Source organism: Falco rusticolus, chromosome 13, assembly GCF_015220075.1.
Source record: "Falco rusticolus isolate bFalRus1 chromosome 13, bFalRus1.pri, whole genome shotgun sequence".
NCBI classification, from domain to species: Eukaryota; Metazoa; Chordata; class Aves; order Falconiformes; family Falconidae; genus Falco; species Falco rusticolus.
In genome coordinates, this window is record NC_051199.1 from 20,310,382 (window position 1) to 20,337,398 (window position 27,017).

The window sequence follows — 27,017 nt, forward strand, 5'->3', positions numbered from 1 at the left end:
TGGGGTCTGTAGCCAAGAGGGTTGATGAAGCTTCCCAGTAGCTCAGCAGCCAGTTGCCCTATGGCAGCCGCGCAACCCTGCAAGGCTCAGCTGTGTCCCTGGTGCCCAGGGGCAGCTACTCCCCACAGACCTGCTCTGGCCCACTGACGGGCAGTCCATCAGGGCCTGCCTGCCCTCGGGCACAGCAGAGCTGCGTGGCCCTGATTGCAGGTGAGTCCTGCCCAGCAACCAGGGCTAATTAATTCACCCTTCCTGTACACATGCAGCTGGAGAGGGTCCTGTGGGCTTGGTCATGCCAGGATCCTAGGGTTTCCATCCCCGCAGGAGGCAACAAACCCTCTGCCCCTCTCCCCCTCCATGTATGCGGCAGCCCCATTTGTCAGGCAAGGGCTTTTAGAGGGGGTGTGAGGACGGTCTCTGGGGACATTGGGGGTTTCATCTGGGGACAACCTGCAAGGCATCTGGGCCCCAGGGGCCAAGGGGGAGTGCTGGAGGCTGCGGGTGGGTTGTTCTCGATTCCCAGGCACGCTGGTGAAGAGAGCGTCGCAGAGCAGCTGCTGCTGTTAGAGCTCGCCTGCCAGCTCCACTCCTCCCGATGCCATTCCTACCTCCAGGATTTTTCCCTGACTCACAGCATCACCATCCAAAAGTCTCCCTGGAGGAAGGTATCTGCCTGCTGGTTTGTCTCTTTATCCTTTGCCTCATCCGCGGGAGAAGGGAGAAAAAAAGCCATAAGCAGACAACTTGCCTGCTCCTTTTTCCTTTTTTATTTCCCCACTCCTGCTCCCTTCCTGTTGTCAAAGGGGGTAAAATCCCCTTTTGAAAGGAGCTTTTCTAGGTCCATGCATGGACCGCAGCAAATTGGAAGAGGTGAGCAGCCGGCAGAAGATGTGAGAGCTGGAAGGGCCGTGCTGTGGGAGTGGTCCTCGCTTTGTGTGCAAGCGAGGCAGTGAGTGTGCAGCCTCCCACTCTGGGTGCATCTTTTTTTGGATGCTGTGCAGTTCCCTGTGTGAAATGCTTTTTTGGTTAAAAGAAGAAGAGATGTCACATCAGGAGCTCACCCAGCGACTGACTACGGTTATCACCCATGTGGGTAAGACACCTTTATTTTTCTTCTCACTACATTTGTGTAGATTTGGGGGCCCTATTCCCCCAGGAGGTGCTGATGCTCTGTACAGGCAGGAAACCTTTGTGTGACAATATCACACCTGTGCGTGAAATAGGAGCCATCAGCAAATTGCAAACCCATGGCTTTGGGCAATTAGACAGCTTTTATTGATGGTTTCATTTGTTTTTCAAGCATGCCGTTCTCTGAAACACAGAAACAAGAGCAGAGAGTGTCCTACCTGTGAACTGATCTGTGTAAAACACCAAAGCACAGTCCTGCTTGCAGGGAGGTGGTAGAGAAAAAGGGGTGGTGGAAGGATGCTAAAGCAACAGCATGTTGCTAATGTGCTTTGCATTTGCCTGTGATACTGGAAGAACAACCCATTCTCAGAGTCTTTTTTATTACCATTGCTGTTTCAAGGGTTCTGGAAGGTGCTAGGACAGGATCCCAAGAGCTCCATGTTGGGCTTGATTTTACTGTTTGCTAACCTTCAAATGCTAGTGAACACAGGTAAGGCCCATACTATGCACTGGCATCCTTGTAAGTCTGAGCTGGCTACCCACTTGCTGGCTTTGGTGATCTAACTACAAAGAACCAAATAACCTAAAACTAGCAAGATAGTAGGAGATGCTGGAGATTAAAATACCAACTGAGAAAAGCTTTTGGGACACCCTTTTCTGTTACATACAATTAAATTAAAGCAGTTTGTGGCTGTGTTAAATCATGCAAGGAGAACATTTTTAGCTGAATTGCATGGGAGCAAATTTTATAGCTGTCAGTGTTTTAATGGATTGTGTGTTGTGAATGCTAAAGAGATATACAGGCTCCCAAAATGCCTTTGCCATTGAATTTGCTAAATCTGTATATGAAACAGAGTGTGTCCAAAATGTGGCTTTTGGAGAATATACAATTAAGATTTTAGACCAAAATGCTTCTTGGGTTTGATATTAGCTGTAGCAGCTGAACTAAGTTTAAGAAAGCAAATGAAATTGATAGCTTGCCTAAAGAAATGGCACAAAAGCAGATTTAAACTGAATGCTTAAGACCAGGTCCCATCATCTCTCCAGGCTTTTATCCAGGGGTCAGTCTTGGTGCTTCTCATAACCTCAGCAGGGGTTTGGTGTGGGGGAGAGAGTATGATTTCCATGAGAACTTGCAGTGTCAGCCTCTTGACCCAGTGATGCCAACATGAGTTGCTTTGCAATTGTACAAATTCAGATTGACATAAAGTCACATTAATTCACATTTTTATTATGAAGATTTGGGATTCAATATGAAGCACATTCAGACTGACACAAAGTTACATGAATGCACATTTTTATTATGAAGGTTAGAGATTAATATGAGGCACACTTAATTTTTTTAAGAAGAGTATTTCAGTGGAGCCAGAGATTTGTGCATCTCCTGGTTTTCCTGTTAGATTCAATACAGATCCCCATCATCCATATTAAGGACCTTCCTTGATGTTAAGAGGGATTTGTTAGATGTAACAGTATTTTGTTAGCATTTATCGAAGTAGGAAATCGCTCTGGACACAAGAAAGGTGTTAATGAACTTTCCCCCGTTCCCTGACAAATAGAGAGGTTTCTGGGTCATGTGGCTGAAGCTAGAGAGTCTCATTGGTTTCCTGGAGGTCAATCAGCAGGTCAGTACTAGGGGGAGACATGAAGCTCACAGATCTTGTGTTTTTTCCATTTCACACTGAGGCAAGAGCCTAGTTCACCAGCTTCCAACGGGGAAGGAGAATGCCACCATTTTCCCAGCCATTCAAGACCTAGAAAACAGACCCTACTTGTGGATTCTGCCTGCCTGTTTGTAGACAGTGCTCACTTTTTTATTGAATCATGCAACTAGAAAAAGCACCTGTACAAAAATGGAAGCAAGTAATATTAAAAAAAAAAAAAGTTATTGGCTGAAGGCAGAACTTTTCTTCCAAACCTACTGATGTTGCACCATGTTTATGAATCACACCTTGTAACACGAGTTGCATTAAGTGAATCAGCAGTAGCTTATTGAAACAGTAATTCCTGGGCAGCTGCAGGGGTCTCTTGAAAGTTCAGTGGGAATCTTCACAGCTCAGACAAGTGAAAGGGCTGTTATCCTCGGCAAACTGAGGGGATTCCTCACCATGAACACACCTTAGAATGTTTAGTATTTTTACAGCATTTATCACCCTCTTATTACCGCTTGGACTGATGGCATTCAACCTGTCTAGAATATAGCCAGCTCTTGGTTAGGAGCACAGCTCTCAGCTCAGTCAATAGCAGGAGGGAAGAAGCTTATTCACAAAAACTGCAAAAAGCCAAACAAGAACTTTATGGCAATATTAAAAAGAAAAACCTTTATATTTGCAATAAAATCTTTATGGAATCATTTTGGTGTGTATGAAGTAGACGAAGAACTCATGAAGAACATGAGTTTAGTTTTAATGTGTCAATAAGAGTGTCACAAACATGGTTAATTGCCTGGAGCTTAACTTATCTGTCCTGGGCAGAAGCTTTGATCCCTCATTAGTTGACTCATGTTGTGTTAGACAGTTCACGTGCTTGTTAAAAAGCCTCTTATCCTGCTACAGACTTCATATAAGCTACCTGCTTCGCCCAGTTTAAAATCAAAGCACTGAAGTTATTTACCTGCTCCGCAGTAGCTGTCCTAACTTGGTACTTTTCTAGTACTATGCACCCTGCCCTGTAGCAGGTCTTTACGCAGTGTCAAAGAATAGAGGACCAAATTACATCTGGTAAATAGCCCTGTGCTCTCTCAGCCTCTTTGGGATTATTCCCGATTGCCCTGATGTGCGTGAGGTAATGGAGCCACCACAGGTGTCTAGGACAGAATAATTTGTTAATACTAGCAGGCTTTCTGCTTGCTCTCCAAACTTTAGCACAAAATGTTACCCAATCTTGTTACCAAAACTGCATCAACATTCTTTTTTAAATTTAACCTACTTTCATTAAACTTGATTGTTGGGAGGTGTTGGGGAAACACTCATCCCTTTTGAAAAAAGTGTGTCCTTTGGGTAGGTGGGCAAGTGGCAGCTCTTCTGTGATGGGGAGGGAGGAAGCTTTGCTGGGTGACATGTCTGGTGCTGACAACAGGGTTGTCTGCATGTGGGAATGGTACAGCTCTTCCAGCTTGTGAAGCCCACCACAATATGCTTTTGTGCACCTGCTACCCACTCACACTTGGCAGTTGGTTCCCAGAAGTCTAATGCCAGCTTTGCTCTGTGTGGGCAACGTTCTGGGTGCAGTTACGCACATAAGCACCTCCACCCAGTGCCCCATTTTCCCTATTTTTTTTTCTTAAAATGTTTTTGTAATAAGATGGAGCTGCCAGAACTGACATCAGCTGTCTCAAAAGGAAACAGCAGAGTGTGGCTCTTTTCTGTTACCAGTAATGAATTCCGCGGCACATTAGAGGCAGGGTTTTCTTAGAGGCTCCCCTTAACTTACAATTAAGTTGAAAGCTCCTCACATCTTCAGATGACAACTGAATCCAGATGAGCCGTCTGTCAGTGTCCCTGGTAGGGGAGTCGCTGATGTGAAATTGCAGAAAGCCGTACATTGCACAAATAATATATGCAATGAAACCCCCATATATTCATGTCAGCTTTCATCTGGTTTTACACACTCATATTTGCCCAATCTCCCGTTTTATGAATAGAAAAAAGAATTTAAGCAACTTGATGGAGATCAAAAGGAAAGTCAGTGGCAAAACTTGCTTTAGGATGGAAATCTTAGGACTTACACAATCACTTAACATTCCTATTTGTTAACCATGGTGGGTCAGTTCCTACTGCTCTTGACTTAATCACCAGCTCTGAGGAGCACTGCAAAATATCAGTGTGCAATGAAGAGAAGCAGTGCTACAATTTGGGACAGGAAGCGAAGGGTGATACTGCATCCACTTGACTGTGTGAGAGGAATTTAGGTCAGCAGAATGGAATAACCCGAGCTGGCACTTGTCCGAGGCCAAGGGCTTAGCATCACTAGTCACAGAATCTGTTTTATGCTGCAAAGCCACAAATAATCTAGTATGTCACAGCTGGATAGACGATTGCAATGTTTCTGATCTGTGTCTGATCTACAGCAAGGACACTCAAAAGAGATTTTAAAAGAAATTAGATTTCAAGGTACCGTATCAAATAGGCCTTCTGCTACTTCTATGCAACGGCTTAAATCAAGGCAATGGAAATTCCCCTGCCTGCAACTGAAAATGCTTCCCTTTGTTTTAGAGCATTCATGCATTTCAGGAACTGTTTTCGAACCACTGGTTCTACAGCTCTGTCCTACTTAGTTTTCTGGTGAGCATCTAGGGGCAACTGGTCTTTTCCATCAACCACAGCACACCAGGTTTCCTTACCCAACATGGGATGTGCACCTATCACTGCATTCCCAATGAAACAGGGCAACAGAAAACTGCAGAAATTTAGTTGCAAAATTTGCTTGGGATCTCATGCTAATGAGAAGTGGTAGTTTGGAGTTCCTTTCCCCATTAACCTACTCCTATTAAAAAATTTACCTTCTGTGATCATGTTAGCTGCATCTTTCTTTCTGTACCCCAATAAAACTTTTGATTGAACTGTTGGCCAATTTTAGCCAAATTTAGTGAAGTGACAAAGTTCATAAAATATTAAGTTCATGCAAAATACAAAAATAGTGACTGAAGAGAAGAGAAAGATGCAATTCATGAAGAAAAGGCTAATAAGCTCATTTGGTTAGACCTCAGGGAATCCACATGAGAAAGTGGAATGGGAGAAAAGAGAGGTAATAACAATTTATCTTTTTGTAATTTCACAGCTTAAAAAATCTACTTATTTACATTTTTGTTTCTACATTGTGGTTATTAATTTTACCCCATTCTGTGCACCTGTTTCACTGGAACTGTTTAATAAGTCACTGTTTAAAAGTATTTTGCTAATGCTGCAAAGTTTGTGTCTATAAAAAGTGGAAATCAGGCTTTCACAGAAATCCATGAAAAACGTGCAGATGTGCCTAGTGCACTCCCCAAAATGTAGAATATTACAGAGCCCACATTCTAACCTGGTTTGTCGAGGCATGATCAGAAATAAAGTCCATTAGAAATTTTTATGACTTGGGGGTCCAGTTTGTCTTTGTTTCAAGGCAAAATACTTACATGACAGTTTGGCAATGGGAGACAGAGGTGACTGAAGAGCTTCCCAGAACCAGCAGAAACAGTTGCATGCTCTAAGGCTGCTCTGTGTCAGGAAAGAACAGCTCAGAGGTGTTTCCTATCTACATGCTGCCTATTCTGCTTTAGCTGAATACTGTTTCCTATGGGATGTGACTCTGACTCTACCATCCTTAACAAAATTCAAGAGAAAGTTAGAAAAATCCTGCAATATCCAGGTGTGTTACCATTAATTTCTTTTACAGCAGCATGCAATAAGCAGAGCCATGCAGAGCCCCACAGAACTGAAAGGCTGCTTACAGCCCTAGCTGTTTTCTCATTTATTGGTAACCTCCCCAAAACTGGCTGTTAAACCCTGGGCTTTCATTCTGAAGTCAGCAAGAGACCAGGAGGTTGGGGAGAAAAGGGAATAGGAGTAGCTACCATCCACCATCTGCTTGCTGCAGGTTTTTCACACTTTCCACTTACGCATTTTGAGATGGTGGCTGTTGGAGACAGGGTACTAGGCTGGATGGAACTGAGGTGTGATCCAATCTGTCAGTCTGTGGGTCACTGTCTGTTTTGAAAGCTTCCACATTGCTGCTGTTAAATCTAATGCTACAGCAGTCTTCCTCTGCCCTTTATTTTCTAGCCTACCTCAGTAATGGCTTGTTGATGTTTGTTTCTTGGAGTGAATGCATGGAGGAGTGTGTAACATGAGAGGAAATTACTAAAGGAAAGTCAGGTGGCAGGATCCAAGTTTTGCTGTTAGTACTGGTGGTGCCCATGGTTCCTTCTACAGCTATGCATACCAGGCAGTGGCTCCTGTGCATCCTTAGAAGGCTCTGCTGGGCTCTGTAGTTTGTCTATTGGTGGTCTCTATTCAGTCCACTCTCCTTAATGTGGCCACACATTAGTAGTAGGGACTCAAAAGAATTATTCTAAGATGCATAATTCAGTTGCACACAAGTCAATGTGTCTGCTGTTTGGGTTGGCTCTTCTCAGGGCTTTCGTGAATGCACCTCTGTCTGAGGGCCGTATTTCCGACGGTGTTAGCCCTCTGTGGCAGTTTGAATACGACAGAAAGCAGAAACTACTGCCTTCCAGAGCAGACTTTTGCAAACACTATGTTGTGGTTTTCTGTTGGGTTTTGTTTGCCTTTTTTTTTTTTTTTTTTTTTTTTTGAGGCGAGGGGATGTTGGTTATTAAATAATAATTAAATAAAAGAAGAAAGAGGTAGCTTAGGTCACAGGCAAAGGAAAAATTACTTCTTGCAGCATCATTCAGTGAGCTAGTCAGGCTGTGGCACTTCCCCTCTCCTCTTAAACACTCCAGAGCAAGCCCAGGGCTACCTGGAAGGAGGACGCAGGGGGACTTTCCAGAGGAACGCAAATGTAGGAGGTTTCCTTCTGTGTGAGGTTTCTGGGTCAGGCACAATGAAAGCTGCTGGTGCTGACAGAAGTCATCGCTTGCTAACAGAGTAAGCAGTTGTGACCAATACTGCACTGCTAAGTCCCAAGATTAAAAAGCAAATAGGCCAAAAGGAGGTAGAGAGGAGCCCCTGGCTGTTCCCATCTCTGTGGTAGAGGGACGCTCAGATGGCCTTGCTGAAAATTAAACTGAGTTGACATCTATCACGATTCCTGGCAGCTCATTAAATACAAGGGCCTTTTTCCACCTCTTGCCTCATCTTTTATTTAATTCCTTTTGTCGCCTTCCATATGGTGCCTGAGTCCAAGAGATCCCCTGAGAGGACATCTCCCTGGGGGAAAAGGTTCAGTGCTTGGGAGGCTTGCAGCACCAGAGCATCTGTTTCATCAATTTCATTGCTGTTACTCCTTTCTCCCTGTTTCTACACCATGTTTGAGGCCTGTCTTAGCCTCCAAGGAATGACTTAGCATTCAGTCTAGGGTGAACCTTTCTGGGTGAGGCTTGCATGACTGCTAAAATAATTTTCACAGCACAGTGTCAGGTACATGACACTAGCTCCGTTTATATATTTTCTCTTGGTTTTCAGTACTGGGCTTGTTTCAAGCATTCGGGAGAAGATAAACCATAAATGTTTGGTGTTAATGCTGATGTGTTGTAGCCCACAGACTGAGCCTGTTGTACCTCACTTTAATGTTCAGCACAGTAACATCTGGATTTCCCCAGGTGGTCAGTGGGTCACTGACTGGCAGAAATCCAAGTTCTCTACAAAACTGCCTGCTCCTACTTACATGACAAAATGCTGGAGAATGATGTGAAAGGGATAACGTGGCACATGGATCATTATTAGTCAGTGAGCTTTGGTGACTCACACTAACCAATACACCAGACAGCCATAATTGAAACCAAGTAACAGGAGGGAGACAGGGTGAAGAAACAGCCAACTCTTACATGCATAGATGGAAAAACATCACTTGTAAATACCTTAAGTGATCTGTAAATCATGGCATGGAGGGAGGTACTGCTCTGAAAGCAGAAACACTGTAAATAAAAGCTTGTGAGTTTAGTGGAGGAAAGGACAGCAGGCTCCACTTTGGCATAGGGACAGATGTGTAGGGGACAATTGGGTTGAGATCACAGTATCTTCAAGCTCTACTGTCATGTAAGCACAACATAGATAACATCTGTGAGTCTAAAGACATAACTGCCTCTGAGGAGTGATTGAGCTCATGTACTGGAAAAGAGCCACGTCCAGTATGTGAACTCAGGCTGGTATAAATCTGAAGCAACAGAGTTTATTCAAGGGTAAATTACATTACATTTGTACACACCCACTTCTTGTTGTTTGCAGTGCAACATTACAGAAGGCTGATGCCCTTTCAGCAGAGGTCTACAAATAATTCAACATTAGTGAATAGTCCTTTATCCTGTTTTCTATTAGAATATTCCTTGCAGTGTAGTAGGGAATGAAGTGCTGAATTGAGACAGACAATCTCAATTTGCAGTGGACCCTGTGATTTAGTTTTCAAAGCTGCTGTCTCCATCTTTTCCAGCCATTGGAGTAACCTGACAGTACAGAACAATATGTCAAACTATACGGCCAAAGGAACGACAGGCTACCAGGATCAAAAATCCATGCTGTCGTGAAATGATTGTCTATTTTTTTTACCAGAACAACACATACACAATAGCTCAAAAACTGTTTTGCACCTGCTGTGCATTGTATTTGGGGTGTTCTTGAAAATGTGTTGTTCTGAAATCACTGCTGTCATGAAATTTCAGTCCTGCATCCTTTAGACAGTCAAGAGCTAAACAAGCACAGCCAAAGCACTGGTTCCCCATGCTTTCATAGAGATGCACTGCCGCTCATTTCAACATCAGTACCCTGCCTGCCTCAAAGGTGCGCCCATGGTTTGGCTCTGGTATAAGGTACTCCCACCTAGTGCCCTCCTGATGTGGGGACACAGGGGCTTGTTTGACACGTCAAGGCAGCCAGCCCAGCCCTCCCTCACGTTGGCAGAGCTTCCCTGATTCCAGAGCTACACGAATGCAACAGAGATGAAGTTCCCTGAGGACCCCATTGCAGTAAGTGCAGGACTATTACAGTGAATGCAAAGCTGACTCTCTGGAAGCTTAAACAGAGATACAAAAGTTCTTTTTGGGATGTTAGCCCAGCTTTTGATTTTAAAAGTAATGGATTCCTGTCCTGGATTACTCAAGCATGGGAGCAAAGGTTAAATTGCTGCAGAAGCCAAAATCCTTTGAAACATTGTGAAGAGGTGATGGGAAATGATCTCTCATCAATATTACAACAGAGTGTCTCTGATCCAGAAAGGTGGAAAGAGCTCTATATTTCTGTGTGAATAACTGGATAACTGCTGGTACTCAGCACTCTGCAGGACCAGATATTTTCATCTGAGTGTACTCAGCTGTAGCCCCTGCTGCAAACAGGTTTAAGAGGCAGCACAGTGCAGGCGCTGCCTTGGGAGCTGAGACTTATGACCTACTGTCAGAGTTGCCCCGGGTTCATTTGGGGATCTTGGGTTGGTTCCTGTAAAAGCTCAAGGAAAGCCAGGCTGAGAGGATCTTGAGTCAGACACCCAACTTGCGTGAACGCAGGCTATAATCTCTGTTCTCCCAGTTATCTCCATCTGTGTCTCAGAGATCTTGGATGAAAACCAGCAGCTCTTATCCTGAAACTGGGGTGCTCACATATTAGGTGATATGGGTGGGTGCATAAACAAAGGTACTACAGTAGGGTTTTCATAGTATCAATCCATATATTAACACCATATGTTACAGACTTCATATGAGAAAGGCTGGATCTGCCACTTCCGCAGTGCAGGCTGTTGCCCAGGGCAACGAGATATGAGGGGCTGCGAACCATTTAGCTATTGCTTTCTCTGCACGACTCTGAGATGTGTGATTTCCAGTTTCCCTTGGGCAATGAATTCTCTACAGCTGGCCCTGGATACGAGAGCAGTTATCTGCAGTTGCAAGACATAAATACAAGACAAACAATGATAACATACAGCATTGTGGTCTGCCTGGCAACAGCTGCTGGCAGGATCTGACTCCTCTCCTTGAATACATGCCTTGGGCTCCAGAGATTTTATAGGAGTTACTCCCAGTTAACACTGGAGAACCACTTCAAGATACTGGAACGTGGAGAGGTGAAGAAAGTCTAAACCCAGAAATGGTATCTTTCAGTATTTCAGGAGAGTGGTTGTTGCCTTTAAATTTGAAGACCTTTAAGGTAGCAGCCATATTTTAATTACAAATAGGTAGAGGAATGTCCCGAAGTTGCTGGCATCTCTAATTATTGTTATTGTGATATCTGTAGATTAGTTAGGATTTTCTGAGGATATGCAAGTGCTGACAGGTACTGGCGGAAAGAACTGCAGCAGACACATGCAGTTCTTGTAATGATGATAAGTAGTAATGAGATGATTTGGAGATGTGAAGTTTGGATATGCCATCTGTTAATTATGTATGTTATAACCTCAACACTTCAAATGCATTTTCTTCTGGTATGGAGCTCGCATTCTAATAGAATTGCTGTGGCTAGAATTACTATCAGGAGAGTTTGCCTCTTGTTATTAATCAATAATCTTTCACATAACAAAGCGTGACTATAAATATTTCCCCCTTTTGAGTCTGAAGTTCACTCTTACCCATTACACTTTGGTTCAGAGGTCTCTGAAGCCAAGGCTTTATTTCTGAAGTGATCAATATTGGTGTTTGCAGCATAAAAGCCAAAGCTGATGACATACATAGAAGCCATACTATTGATCTTGTAATATTCAGAGAAAATGTTATTTCAAACAGAAATAGCTATGGCCTTAGTATGACCCTAAGCTGTAATTAGGTGCATAACTAATCGGAAAGCTCCCAGCAGTAACATGCCAGTAGTTGTGGAGGTTCCCAACAGGAGGGTTGCTGGCAAAATCTGATTAATCCTTGTTATGGGGATCAGCTTATTTTGTGAAAACAAAATTCCTCATGTTTTAAAATAGAAATTCAAAGCTACTACCACCATTTCATCTGTCTCAGATTTTGCACTGTTGTCAACGTTTAGTATCTTATCCCCTTCCACGTTGCAGAAGCCAGGAGAGGCTCCACAGCAGACTTTGAAGTCACAGTTCAATTTGAGGTAAACGTTTTGGTCCTTCTTTTGTAGCTCATAAAAATATTACTTTCTGGCTTTGTTTTCAGCTAGTGGAGAATCAGTTTCAGCAACGTGCAATTGTCGTTTTGGATCATGTTGTAGTATACTCTGGCTGTACAGCAGAGCCTCGTGCATAGCTGTATCTTGAATGGGAAAAGAAGCTAGCAGCCAAGTGCACTTTGTTGGACAGAAGCAGAGGAGTTTGTTAGTGATATTCTGTGCCCATTCTATCCCAATATCTGCAATAGCAGCTCTGCCTGTCCCACACTCCCCTGCAGAGCTGGGGTGCCACCACCACGCAAGGCTTCCCCAGTACAGTCATGAGAAGGAGGAGAGATGACACACAAGCAGTCATCCTCTGCGTCCTCCTCCATCCAGCAGGACACCAGAGCAGGGCTGCTGCCTGGGGAAGGGACAGTGTGTGTCTGTTGGCCTCAGGAATGGCAGCTGTGCTGGAGCAGCTTTGTCCACCGCAGGGGAGAGGGCAGCAGAGGGCACATCAGAAATAGAATCAATTTCTATTGATTTTCAAAGCCCCTCAAGTACAAAGTCAAGCGATTTTGTATTTCTTTCTCAGATCAGCTGAAAAGTGAGGTGTTATAGTTGGACAGAGGAGCCTCACTCGGTCTCCAAGAGATTTTATGGCACTGCAGGGTTTGGTACCCAGGAGTTCCTTCCTGTTGATAAAGCCCCATCCAGTGAGATTCAGATGGTCCCCATTGCTGCCTCTTTTGCTGAGGAGGCACTAGAGGGCACAGGAGGGTGTAACCATGTCTGTGCACAAACCCTATGGGAGCAAGGCCATTTCCCTGTTCATGCTACAGTAGCATCAAGGTGCAAAATACCCAGACAGCACGAATTCAAAGAAAGGCATGGTCTCCAGAGATAAATAGCCTGTAAGATGAGTGCTGAACCTTTGAAAACTGTGGTACACAAGTTCTCCATTTAAGCTTTTCATCTAAACTGGGATACACTAGAGAAGGACATCACTTGACTACATGTGTGTAATTCTTGATCTCTTTAGGAACCATAGTTTAAGTCTTATGTAAAAGCCATTTCTCTGTTTAAGAGTAAGCACATACCTTCATCTTAATCTCTAGAAAATATAAAAGCAAGCCTATACTTATAGCAGCTTCTCCTTCAGTAAATCTGAGCGTCTGTTGTGATTTTTATAACTTATTTGAACACTACAAGAGTTACTAAAAGTCATAAACATCTTCCAGGAAATACAAAGATTAGAAATATATACCTCACAGGAAAATAAGGCTGGTATTGGCATGATCATCCTCATGCCTCAAAGAGCAGTTCCACAGTACCCAAGCGGAGATGGTAACATTCAAATGATAGATCAGGCATGAGTTAATCTAGCAAATCTAAACTACACATCAGGAGCAGCAGGAAAAAGCAGCTGAAAACGGCATTACCCACAGCATAAGAGAAAGATGGACTAGGGGTCCTCTTAAATGGCGTAACTGGAGCACTGGGTGGAGAGTGAGTTGGTGGGAGCCTCAGGTAAAAATGTTCTGGCAGTTAAGGTTGATTAGCGCAGTCAGGATCCTGACTACATGCTGCTACTAAATGCAAAATATTTTCGCAGTATAACCCATATGCTCTAACATACCTGCCATGTCCACTACCAGTGCTGATATTTGGGATCAGTCATTGAGCCTGATTTTAAAACTGCTTGTTAGGGTTTTGGTTTTTTTTCAACAAACTAGCTCATTCTTAGCAGTTTCAGTTCAGCAGCCTTCACTACCAGGCATGCTGCCTCTGAAAGTGTACATAGTAGTAATTAGCCTGACACAAATGACACTGCAAAACTTTAATGGGCAAGATGCTGTTTTAAAATACAGTGTTGAAAAGGTGGAGGTATCTAGGAATGATATAAAATAGAGAAACACTGTGTGTGCCATGTTCAAGGGTGCAGCCAAGAAAGGGATATTTCTTGGTATGTCCCCTTTTATCTTCCAGCTTTACTGTAGTTATTGCAATTGATCTTAGACAAATTGTATGATTACCTTGAGATTCAGTTCCCAGCTGAGGATTTTTTCCTTTTGCTTCATTATTTGTATTAAGATTTTAAAGTTAATTGGTGGATTCTTATGATGCTTCTGAAGTAATTAAAAATATTGCTCTATTTTTTGCACAGTTGATTGCTATTCTTGAAGCAAGTATATTTAAAACAAGAGACAGACAAAAATATTGTGTAGAATTATGTGAATTTATGTTACAAAGGAGCAGCAAAGAAAGGGCTAAAGTGGGTGTGAAACTATTATATCCCCACCTGAAAAGCAGGTAGCAATTAGGAGTATGTGTTATCACTAATAGTGGCATCGAGAACTGCTACAGGGCCTGTTCCAAATAAGCTGTGAAAGAGATACCAGCTGAAAGAGATTAAATAAGAAGGTAAGTTTTCAGGTGTGGAAGGAAATATAAAAGAGGGGTTGGAAGGTTGTGTGCTGTATGGGTAACCTGAAAGTTGTATGGAAGGCTTATCTGAAGAATGAAGTTTGTATGCTGTGTGGGATGCTTTAAGGGTGTGTAGGAGGGTGAAGGCTACCAGGAAGCTGGAAAAGCTGCATGGGAGACCTGGAGGCCAGGCAGGTGGCTGGGAATGTGAGCCGAGTCCAATATTATCAGCTTGCGTGGCTTGGAGACTTAAGAAAGACAGAAAAATAATTACTTGTAAGAGTTCCTATGGATGTTCCAGAGCTTAGGGATGCAAGAAACAACTGTTGTTTATTCACCAGCACATTAAACAATTAGATTCTCTTTTAGGCAGAATGACTGTAGATAGTAATTTTGTGGAATTAGTTGTTAACCTAGAGCTCTTGGAGCCTTCAGGGTTATAGGAGGTGGAAGAAAAAGTAAAGACTTTAGATATTACAATATCTTAAGAGGAAGCAGCATTTGAGAAGAAGCTGCTTCCTTTGAATGTCTTTATATCACTTAAGAATTAATGTGAGTGATAGGTTGGCTTTCATGTGTTCTCTTGGGTGCTATAGTTGCCTTTTAATGCTATCTAGAAGCACTGGTTAGGTGAGCAGGGTCTGTCTTATGGCGGTGTTGCTCTTTGCCAGGGTGTGGAGTCAGCTGGCACGAAAGTCCTCACAGTAAGAGAGGTCTCTACCAACTGACTGCATTAGTGCAGAAGCACTGGGAGCTGGAATCCCTCTTAAATCAGTGCAGGCTCCAGCAGATGTGTCATCTACTCACTACTTCTTCAAGTGGTACATATGTACTGATAATGTGCTGTTCAACCTTCTCTGCCGCCTGTATGCAGCATGCCTCTGTCAGTATCTTCGGAGCCATGCTGTGAGTACAGCTGATTGGAAAGGGTGCTCTGCTACCGAGACAGTGCTGGCAAATATTTCTAGTTTGCAGATGCAGGAGAGATCATGCTGATCTATGTCAGTGTTGCTATAGAACTTTGAAACAAGGACTGGATACCTCTGACTCCAGGTGGTACCAGTGAAAGCATAGGTCATTAGTATCTCAGAGAGTCAAAAGTCCAGTGCAGACAGACTAATATTTGGGTGCAACTAGGAGGATGGCATGCTACTTCATCCTTATGCCCCTGTCCACTTTGAGGTCACTTCAACAGTGAGTCACTTCAACTGCTGAATCTGATGTGGTTTCATTCTTGACAACAGAATAATCCTAATTGTGAATCTACTGCTTTTAGCTGCTTTCAAACTATTTTGCTGTTGCTTCTTTAAGCAGAATGTCTTTGTATGTAAAGATATCCCTCAGTATAAACCAAGTCTGAAGGGTTCTCGAGCCTGTGGGAGATGTATGGATATCTGCTTTTAGCACATTCATCCCCAAATTTTTGCTTTTGTGGGGCAAAACTTCAGGTAAAATACTTCCTATTTACCCTCTGCTCCCCCCTTTTTCAAATGGTTCTCAGATGCATACTCAAATAAAACAAAAATATTATTCTTAAACTGTATCCTTTTATTGGCAATTAAATGGGAAATTGCCTATTTCATGGGAGTAACAATCTCTCTGTGGTACCAAAGTGCTCAGCTGAGAATCACTGGAGAAGTACAAAGCATTATCGAATGTTATATTCCATGCAGTGGATTTATGCCTATTGGGACTAAGGTCCATAAACGGATGTGGGATTTAGATGTGTTTTACTGAGTTAATCTGTGTTGGTCAGCAGAAAGCATTTGTAGTGGGGTTTTCTGGCAGGCTAAAGAGCAATTTTTTTTGTACCTCATCAGAACATGGCACCACTCAGCTTTAGGTGATTTTAAGCCCATAGTACTGTTGAAGTCGAAGCACTGTCTTTAATTTGTTGGCTGGCGGTCTGGCCTGGTGCAGGCAGTGGTTAACACATCCCAATGTGAACGCTGCATGTCCTTATAGTGGGACACTTGAGTTGACAGGGAAGGTCTTTGTGCATTGGTGTGATATAGCGGAACCCTTGCATTGCATCTTGTAGGACAAGTTATCTCAGATGCAGCTCTACGTTTCTGCATATGAAGCTGACTTAGAAATCTTATTTTTATTGTGTGGACATACTTGCCTGTTGATGTATATGGTCCCTGGATAATTTTACGCTTGCAACAAAAGGAAAGACAGCTTTTATGCTCAAGCTTTGTCTGTCCCAGCTGGCTCTTTTCCATATAATTTTAGCAGCTCTTGCTTCGTTTTGACAGAGGATTGAAACTCTTGGTTTCCTGTCAGTTTTCCCTATTATAAGACATTACAGAATCAAGACAGATTAGGCTGATGAAAGCCAGTAATTGTGCTCACTGGGGAGGGGAGGAGGAGGGTTGGGAGCGTGGTTGTGTGTGGTGAGGCAGTGTCTTGGTCTTGCAAGACCAAGTGTGATGCAGTACTCTGGGTGGGGAGGAGGTAAATGAAGTGTACATATGATGTACACTGATGCACATGCTAGCAGTTTATCCATATCTTTATTTTTTCTGCTACATGCCAGACTTTGGTGTAACTTGGGAAATCAGCCTGTAGATGTGTCTTTCTAGAACCTTATAATCCATTACAGCTGACAGTTTAAAGACAAAGCTGAGGAGAGCAAACTGGGAATGCCCATGGGTTCAGTCTGTGAGTGGATATGAGGAAGGAACAGTTCTGAAGCATCATGCATTGAGCAGGACAAATTCCTACTGCTTGAGTGTAGGTGTATGCAAGTGTCCAGCTGTCCTGTGTGATTGACTGATTTTATCCTTGGTTCCCTGGAAGGATGCAAACCTTGCCCTTGGGGATGTGAAAGGAGTGTGTTTGATGTATATCTGCCAGCTGAGAGGGCCCAATCTGTCAAAGCCTTGGTGTTAATGAAAGGCTGGATAGGAGCTCCTCTTTCTTTGTGGACTGCTCAGAGTAACTGAGTGAACCTCAGTGCACAGACATGCAGACAGGAAAAAAAAAATCAATAGTCCCTAAAGTCCAATATCCCACCCTACTAGTAATGATGTTGAGTGTTTGAGAGATGGCAATAAAATATTGGAAGTGCCTTTACTGTACTTTGTAATGTGAGAAGCTGTTTCTTCCTGTTCAGCTAATGTTTGGCATGTGTTCAAAAGCCTTGAGTATCAACAGCCCTTGTGATTCTTACAGATCCTATTTTTATCCTTGTGTCTTTCTGGTTCTTCTTTATCTGCTTCAAGTTATGAATTGCAACAACAACAAAAATGCTGTTTCTGTCAGGGGATGTGCACAGCTGCTTCTCAGAGAAAGAAGCTGTCCTGGTGGTCTTGGCTGCATGGATCCAGCAGCTGTTTTGCAGTCTAAGTGCTCCAGTGGTTGGTTGCAGGGAGAAAAAGATGAAGGAGGGGGAGAGAAAGAGGAACAGTGCAGGGTTCTGGGTGCCAGCGAGAATCAGGGTTACCATCACACTGGAGGTAACTCAGTGTGTCAGTGGCAGAGTACAAAAAGGAGAAAAGCATGTCCCTGTCTTAATGTCCAGAAACTTTCTTTTCCAGCACTTATGCTACTGCTGGAGGGCAATGGCACAAGGACCGTGCCTGTGCATCCACCTCTCACATGCTGCATGGGTGGCAAGGTGATCATGGTGTTAGGGAGTGTGGGAGAATGATGGCCTGACATGCCCAATTTTATGGATCACAACCTCTGGGTTACCCAGTAACTCTCTCATCTGTTCCTTTTGCATTTACTTGTCTTTCATTTTATTCCACTTACTCTTTAAGCCAAGAGCAATGTTTTGGGTATGTAATGCACAGCAAGACTTTTAGCCTTACTTAGGCATTTTCATCATCAAGACTGGAATAACTTGGCATCCAAACCCAAACCCTGGATCTAGCTGCTTTTTACTCCTGTACCACTTACAGATTGGTAACTTTGGGAATCTGTTTATCTTGCCAAGCAGATGCCTAGCAGAACAGGAATGCATTCTGTTTGTGCATAGCTGCAGAGGTCAAGAGAGCTAGATAAAATAAACCCTGCAGGTGCAACAGCAAGTCTGGTCCACTGCTTGGTCTATGAAGTTTCCACTGATCTCCTGATCTCCCAGATTCTCCAATCCAGCAGTGATGGTACTGGTGCTTATTTAGTTTTTTTTTAAATAATGATGGTAATGGTTCTTGATTAGCCCTGGATGCCTACAGGGCTTTGAGATGGCAACAGAAGTTCTTTTGGGGTAGGTTGTCTTCTGATCTTTGCTATACTCACTCCTGCTTTTGGCAGCTTGTGTGGGAGTAAATGTGCACCAACAGTGGCAGAGTTCTTGTTTTCTGCTGCTGAACATGACCAAAACTGTTTTGCTTGTCAGTTAGGAAATCACTTTAAGCAGATCAGTGTAATGAGATTCTGAAGCCATATGGCACTGGAATTAGTGCCTTCTAGTGCAGTAACTGCATGTTGTAATTGCAACGGTGCTGTATGCTAAAAGTAATTTGAAGAGCAGAGATTCCTCTGCTAGTTCCTTTAACTCCTTGGGGCTTAAAACAATGCCTGGGATGCAGCCCTTTATTAAAAAAGGAGGGGGAAGGAGTGGGAGTCCTGGTCTGCTTTTTATTAGCTGGAACAAAATCAATGGAAGTTAACAGAAAAGACCCGTTTCCATTCTCTAGCTGAAAAGTGGAATGGATGTAACCTGTAACAGCACTAAGTGTGCTCTGAAAAGAAACCTTTTTTGTCAAGCTGCCTTGTGGCTTATCAGATTCGTGACCGGGGTGGTGGGAAAGGCAGAAAGAAGGTCACCAAGGTATATGCAAAAGGACTAGTGTGTTTCAGCACAGCTATCTAAGAACACTTCAAACTTAAGATAGAACTTCACATAAAAAATAGGAAAATTGAAGCTGGGGTTTCAAGAATGAAATATGGATATTTTTCTTAGCCTCCATGTGCATAACCTTAATAGTGTAATTGGATTTAGATTCCTTATTTCTCAGCCTTGTAGAATACTATATATAGGTGAGGGGAGCTGCTAGTCTTCATGAATAAATAAGGTATCTCCTGATGATCTCACTGGGTTGGGGGTTTTTTTGGTGGTTTCTTTTGTGTGTGTGGGTTTTTTTTTTAAATCATTGGTGGATAGAGGCAATTTTTCAGTCACATCTACTTGTTGGTTTGATGAAGTGTAAGAACTTTGATGGTTCATACAAGGCTCTATGGGAAAAGCTATGTCTGTTTCGTCTCAATTGTTTTAATGACTGGGGGGGTAAGTTGCAGAGAGTGTTTTAGAGTATTTTTTCTGTTGCCTCACTTACACATGCAGCAGAAGCAGACTTCTCTCCCAATTTCCTTTAGCACATAATGCTGTTTCCAAACTCAGTTCTTTTCACCAGAAATAATGTCCATTGGGCCCAGCACCATTGAGATCCAATGTGTGTGTTGCATGTTTAATGCTTAATGTGGTACCAGCCATTGGAGCGCTGCTTTTTTGAGGCAGAAGCATGTTATTTCATGAAAAGAGGTATAGGGCTTAAAGGCAAATTAGTTAAATCAGTTTAAATTTATGGCAGTCCTCTGGCTATGCAGTCATGACAGCAAGCACTTCCTAGCAAGCTCCAGTTCCAAGGTAAACTGGCATTTCTAATGGAACTGCACTAGTTTCTAGTTTCTCAGTTTGTTTTGGTTAATGGAATCTCTGGGGATATCTGGGTAGTTGGGATTTTTTGTTTAGTTGTTTTTTGTTTGGGTTTTGGGTTTGAGTTTTTTAATTTGTGATGACATTTTCTTACATGGATTTACTTGCTTATTCATTGACAGACCAACCCAGATGATGTTGCTAGGCAATGCTGGCAATTCATGAGTAGGACATGTCCTCTTCCTTAGCTTTTCCAAACATTTTGCTGTGGCTGTCTGGAGCAGCAGGGAAGTAACCCCCTTCTGTTCTGTGATCTATGGAGAAGACCCAAGTAAGCATGCTCGCCATCTTCTGTACCTGCTCCCTCTACTACAATCTTCTGCATGCAAAGAGCATAACTTGCTTCCAGTCAGACTGATACCTTTTAACTAACAGAGGAAAATTGTGAAGAATCTATTATCCGTGCTGAGTGCATGTTTGGTAACATTATGTATGAGTGTTCCTGCAAGCCAGCTCTTGCAGTAGCTCCTGTGCAGATAGATCCAGTGCAGTACAGAAGTGGTAATTTGTGTGGTAGGAAACAGTGCAGGTCTTAGTGCTCCCATGTCAAAGGTTTCCCATATGTCAGGAGAAGCTAGCCCAGCTGCCTGTGAAATGTGAATGAAATGAAACTTGCAGGAGAAGAAACAGATCCTTCTGTCCATCCATCCTAGTTCTTGCAGCACAGCACTCAGTCCTTGAAATAAACATCATGTGCCTGGTTGCTAAATGCATAGCAGCTACAGTCAGCTTTTTTTGGTTTTGTTTGGAGTTGGGTGATGGCAATGGTACCCCAGGCATCAGAGATGTGTATTTAGTGTTGTAATGCATCAGTGTTTCCTAAGGAAAGATGTTTTTTAGATCGTTTTCCTGGTGTGTGCTGTGGCTACCTGTGCTTCAAAAGTTCACACCTAGGGCAGATATCTTCTTGTCCCACTTTCAGCATCAAATCTCCCTGCCTTGGAACAGAGTGTCTCATAGATCCTCCTGTTGTGAAGCCATGTGGACACCAGTGGGAACAGTGTACACAAGGAGGGAGGATGGCAAACAGAAGTGTATTGCCACAAATGCTGGATTCTCCCTCATTGTATTTTTATATAAGGGCAAGGTCGAAGTGCAGTTATTCTGTTTCAGACATACACATGAACGTGTTGTCAGAAAAGCTTATTTTCCAAGGTACATCGTGTTTGCCTGTATATGGAAGGACACCTTGAGGCCCTGTAACGAAAGAAAAGAGGATGGAAGAAAGGCTTTCAGATAAAACTGCTGGGTTGTGTTTCTAGTTTTCTTATCTCAGGATGACAGTTTTCTACAAATTAATTTTGCCTTCTGTACCACTGTTCTCCTTATCTGTAAAATATTTCAGTCCCCTGGGGATTTCTGTATGGAAGCTCTAATAAATATTTTACAAATGCTAATGAATCAGGCCACCCAACAGCTCAGTACATCATTGTCCTCACTTAGCAGGTAGGGTATTGGCAAAGAGCAGGAGGGTGACAGCTTTATGCCATGCAGCAAAGCTGGAGTGGAAGGGAGCACAAATCTTTTCATTTAAGAGTGGAAATCCCCTTTATAGTTTCCTTTCATCAAAAGGAGAGGTTCTGAGACTCCCTGCTCCTCAAGTCTGGTAGCTGTTTTTCTCCGTAGTCAGTTTGTGCACGTTGGAAAGCTTGAACAACTCACTGGTTGAGGAGCAGTGGACCTGGCAGGGGAGAAGCTGCAGAAGATTGTGGAACGGGGAAGTAGGAGGGTATTGACTTCTGTATGCTTCAGGCATTCATGCCAGTCTATTTAGTTATTCACCATTTTAGTAATGGCACTGTGTGAGGTTTTTTTTTCTCCTGGGCATCTTTATTCCCTCAAGTTTAGTCTCTGATTTGTATTAGTTAGGCTTCTCCTTTCCCACTCCATGTCTAGGGCTATCAGATATGGTCTGAGAGGGCCATGAGCTGAAGGACACTGGATGCAGCTATGTAAAGTGCCAACAGGTGGTAGCGACTGAAGCAGAGGGAGGCAAAGGTTCTCCTGGCCTCTGTTTAAGATCCTTGGAGGAAGCTTGTTCTGTGCTCAAGTCCCTGCAGTTGAGCTCTGGGTTGCAGCTCAGCCCTGATTTATTAAGTTCTCATTGTATTCTTTGCCCTGTCACCAGTACTGACCTTGTGCCTGTTCTTGCATCTCCTGTGCAGTCCCCTCCTGACCCCAGGGAAGGCTCCTTTTTATTTCACTGCATCAGGATTGAGTGCTCCCTGCACTCAGTTCCCCAGTGCTAGTTTCTTCCCAAGACTCTCTGATCAGTGAGTTGTATTATAGTAATTATTCAAAGGTGAAAAAGCCCCTTCAAAGGGAAATTTCTAAACATATGTTTCAAGTCTCTCATTTTGGTGTCAAACTGATGGATCAAACTTCTTTTTTTTTAAAAAAAAATAAACTGGGTGAGGGGTTGCACAGCTAGCAGAGCATGTCTGACAGCAGTGTTTTTCTTCTGTCTTCTATTTGCTACTGTGTTCATTTAGATTATCAGATCTTATGAGCAGGGACCGTGCACAGCAGCAGAGGGCTTTTCTGTACAGTTGCAGCCTCCCAGTAACTGCCGCCAGACATATGAGTAATTGGTTGAGCAGCTCTGCAGAGCAGTCTCCTTGTACTGTCCAAGCTGAAATGCAGAAGTAAAAAAAATCATCTCGGTGATGAAGAATCATAAAATCATAAGCCTGAAAGGGACCAAAACCTATGAAGAAAAACCGTTTCTTAAAGAAAAATTCTTTGTGAATATATCCGGCATGCTCTTTAAGAGACATTCTGTGATCTTGCAACATGCTTCTGGGATCTTCTCTCTTCATTGCTGCTTATAAGATAGCTTTAAATTAATGATAAGGAAGTCATTCAGGCCATGGGCTGTGCTGAGGTTCACAGCTTTCATTCTGAATGAGAGAATAAAGTAAACTGATATTGAAAGCAAGGAGGGAGAAACAAACGCAGTCAGTAAGCCTATAAAAGCCTTAGCCAATTGCAATGGCGAACATCCTGCTGGCAAGGGTGACCTTGAATGAACTAAGTGGGATAAAGTCACCAGCCTGGACTGACGGCTGAAGAATCAGGCTGGATTCCAGCAAACCAAGAGAGCAGGTTCCTGGCAAGAGTCTCCTGAGCTGTGGCAATGGCTTCTCGATGTCGGAAATGTGGACAACAGGTGCCCAGGAATCCACCTTTCACTGCCGTCCGGATAACAGAAGGAGAAATGAAATCTTATCATGATTTTATAGGAGGATGCATTAGACTGGAACGCATGACAAAGAAAGGTATGTGCAGCATCTTTAAAAGAAATAGCATCTTCTCATAGTGTTAGCTGCATTGCATTCCTTGGAGATTTGCAAAAAGATTATTTTTCTAATGCTTTGAGGAGTCAGTGGTAAATAAAGACAGCTGGCTGGGTTTGAATGTTAACTCAGGTATAAGTGCATCATTTTACTTGGCTGTATGTTTCTGGAATATTTCCAGTGATTTGACCTGAAGGAGTTTAAAATGAATGCTAGACTCATTCTGAAAAATGTTTATTTTGCTTGAGTGTTAGACACTGAGGTTTCTGTATATGTCTGGAGCAGGTATTTGATGTGAATGTAAAATACTTTTTTGAAATGAATGTAAGGAGTTGGGGCAGTGGGTTTCATGACCCAGCTGACTCTGTCATCCTGTGCTCCTAAATTATGATGTAGAAGGTTGATAACTTTTTCACTGTAAAGATTTTGGTTTCACTTTACTCGTGACAAACTTGGACTATCAAGCTTTTTGTGCTCTGCATGGGTCAGTCTGGGTACAGGGCAGTATTCTACTCTGAGTGGGTTGCTGGTGTCCTGGCAATTTGTGCTAACTGCATGTTAACTCTGAAGTGGAGTGGTGGTAGTTGAAATCTAGGCTGTTGACTGTTCAGTCACACAGCAAGATTGCTGAATCATAGAACACTTTTTCTGTGTCATTTGAGAGAAAGATTAATCAAGGAACCCTTTGGTTTTTTATTTGCTCTGTTAACTTGAATAAATACTTAGCAAACCTCAAATCCAGAACTTCATAACATGTTCACTAGTATGTGACAAAAAGATCCCTGAAAGCATGCAATGTGATTGTACTTTCAGGTTGAATTGTTTATTTGCTGAAGAGCCAATTAAATCATAAGAGAGTTGCATTTCAATCTGGTAAATCGAGAATATTCTGCAGAAAAGAGGTGGACCAGAAGCAGGTCATCTGCTGGCAGCTACTGCTTACAAATTGGGATTTGCAGATGCTTTCTTTAATAGGGCTCTAATGCACAATGCCACGGTTTGAAAACTGCAAAGCCAGTCCATTGTACCTCTGCTTCTGTTGGCCATCTACCCGTGCTGATTTTTGGGCTCAGTGCCTACCTATGTGGTGTTGTATTTGGCTGACCTTTCAGTAACTCTAATGTTTCCAGTTCCAGTCTTTGTAACGAGGCATTCAGAGTTGTGTAGCATGGCAGAAATATCTGGTATCTGAGTACAAGAGAGAACAGAATTAATTGAAGTTCCTTCCTGACTCTTTGATCAGGTGCTTCCAGGTTGCTCACGGCTTTGGGGGCCTGTGGGCCTGCTGGAGGCAGAGCTCAGGCATCTGCTGTTCTTTTTCTTCCTGTAGGTAGGGAAGGGAAGACACTAGGAAGAGCTTTGCCATGGTTACTGTTCCCAGGGAAACTCTGTCCCTGCTTCTCCTGTTGAGAGATGACCTGGCATAGTATTATGGGCGGAAATCCTTTGGAAAAAAATTTTCTGCTAGAGAACAGTGTGTCAAATCGGTCTGAGCCTGTTGCCATTTTGTAAGGCAGAAAGCATCTTTGCTGTGTGTGTTTTAAATTTGGACGAATGAGGCTGCAGAAGGGGCAGAAGTTAGGTTATTGTTGGGGTCAAGTTCCTTCAGCTTGCGTGCATCAGAGCTGTGTTCTGTGAGAATACACCAGTGACAGCTCTGCATGCGGTGATGATGTTAGAAGGGGGCTAAGGAGCTGGCAAGGTGGCACAGGAATTTATACCACCACCACTGCCTGGGTTCTTTTCTCCTGCTTTGAACTGACTCTGTACTCATCTCTTGTGTTGTTTTGGCCATAATTTTCTGATCTGTGAGGTGGAAGAAGTGGGAATTACCCGCCTCCATAAATATTGGATCCTGGTGATGTAGCTATGACTATCATTTGAAGCTTAGACCAGTTTCCCTTTGCATTAGGTGTTGCTTAAACACAGGGAAAGAAAAATGGTCTGTCCTGGAGGACTTGAACTTTATCTGCCCCATCTTGCTAGCCCTTTGTTACTAGCAAAAATTCATTGACAAGCTCCAGGGGTGGATGTGTGCCTCTTTCTCAGGCTGGCTCTGTCTAAACATAGTGGCCAATGCAGGATCTCTGTGGCATGTTCTGACTTGACTCTCCCTTAGGGGTACGCTTTGTGCAATGTAAAGACCTAACTGGAGCATTGTTAAGGACTAATTGGCTAGTGCTTACTCAGTACTTCAGGCGCTCCAAAGTATGAAGCATTTTTCACATACAGGCCACATCTATGGAGCCCTGTGAATATTCTGTGGCAATTTTATCTCTTGTACTAAATATTGTAATGAGAAGAGATGGAAGGCACCCAGGTAACTACAGCAGCAATAGAGACCATGTGGTTGTGGTCAGGCCTGCAGTGACCCGCAGGTAACCTACCTGCCATCAGCAGTACCCCATAGCAAACAATGCTGTGCCAAGCTAATCCAGCTCCTGGATCATGCAAGTTCAAAGCTTCCTTGGAATCAATGTTATTTGTTTTGGTGAGCATTTGAAAGTGTGGTTGTAGCTTTTTGTTCACGTAAAGAGGTGAAAATAGTGAATGCTTATGGAAAGGAAGTGCTGCTGTGGGGGGCCAGTTTGAAGGATGGTCTCCCTATGCTATGGCCATGTGATGTCTGCTCAGAGCTCCACAGCCCTGCTTCCCTGTAACAGCCAGAGGAAGGACCTTGCTGTATGAGCTGGCCTATGGGTGCTGAAGTCCCCTCTGTGGTCTAATGTACAAATGGTGCTATTTTGAGTACTAGTGTATGACCTTGAGACTTTCCCTGGGAGCTGCAGCTCCAAGGTGCTATAACTGACATGTGAGGGGAAAGAGCCCCCAGAAAGCCAGGCAAGAAATGTGGCAGGGACTCCAGTCCAGAGTTGATCCTTCTTGTAGTAGCCCTTTCAGTTCCTCACAAAAGAGACACTGAAGCTGAAAGCAAAGCTTAGCCTCTTGTCATGAAATGCATCGTTTTTTGTACAGTGGCTCATGTACCTTTTCAGCACTGACATGACTATTCATGTTACCCAATTGCTGGTTAAAATCTTTTATGCTTGAGGACACTGCCTGCTGAACTGGCCCCCTCTGTCCCCAGATGCTTTTAATTAGTCTGCCTTGTTGTGATGCTCGTGTCCTCCAGTGGGACCACACATCTACTGGGGCTTTACATGGATGGATGAGCATTGGCTGGTTAGACTGTATTTTTGCATGCTGTGGAGCTTGAGGCTGCATGCAGATTATATATTTTAAAATGAATAAATGTGTGTTTTTCATCTGTGCTCAAGGCTGGTGGCTGCATAAACCAGGGTAATGAATCTGCAGATACTAAGGAGAATGCAGCTCATTGCTGAGGCTCTTCAGGATTTTGCTGTTGCTGCAAAACCAGGCAAGACTCTCCTTGCCAGTAAAATGGGGACATGCCTCTTGTACTGACAGAGTACTGATTTTGTTCTTCCATAGGACAGAGGCATGCCGCAGTTCGGTCTGCCCAGTAATCATGGCTGCTTGTTCTCAGTTCTGCTGCTGTGTCTCTCTTACTGCTGGAAAAGAAAAGCGGTTTTTCAGATCTATCTGTTCAGGGAGAAGAAGGGACTAAGTATTGGAAATGGTTTTAGAGCAGTTAAGGATTTATAGTGTTATCTTGGGAAGGAAATCCCAGCTGAATGAGTTCAGGCTGGAATTTATTGGACTTCTTGGAGCTTCTCCACCTTCAATACTGAAATAAATGAGAAATGCTGACCTTACCATAAAGGTGCTGGTTACTGGGGAAAGTGACTGTTGCATGAAAGACTGAAATCCTCAGTGTAAGTAGAAGGT

At 43.2% G+C, this 27,017-nt stretch overlaps 1 protein-coding gene across 7 annotated transcripts in view; it reads left to right on the forward strand.

Annotated features, from left to right (window-relative positions):
- Window positions 1–683: 683 nt before the first annotated feature.
- MCF2L2 (MCF.2 cell line derived transforming sequence-like 2) overlaps window positions 684–27,017 on the forward strand; it is a 181,150-nt gene continuing 154,816 nt past the window's right edge. For 2 of the 7 annotated variants that reach the window (XM_037406987.1, XM_037406988.1), the window contains exon 1: window positions 22,848–23,189. In XM_037406987.1, the coding sequence (XP_037262884.1) occupies window positions 23,048–23,189 (142 nt within the window). In that variant the 5' untranslated portion in view covers window positions 22,848–23,047. Of the gene's footprint in view, window positions 1,094–22,847; window positions 23,190–27,017 lie in introns of those variants that run through there. The other 5 variants (XM_037406991.1, XM_037406990.1, XM_037406989.1 and 2 more) reach the window with 4 other exon arrangements.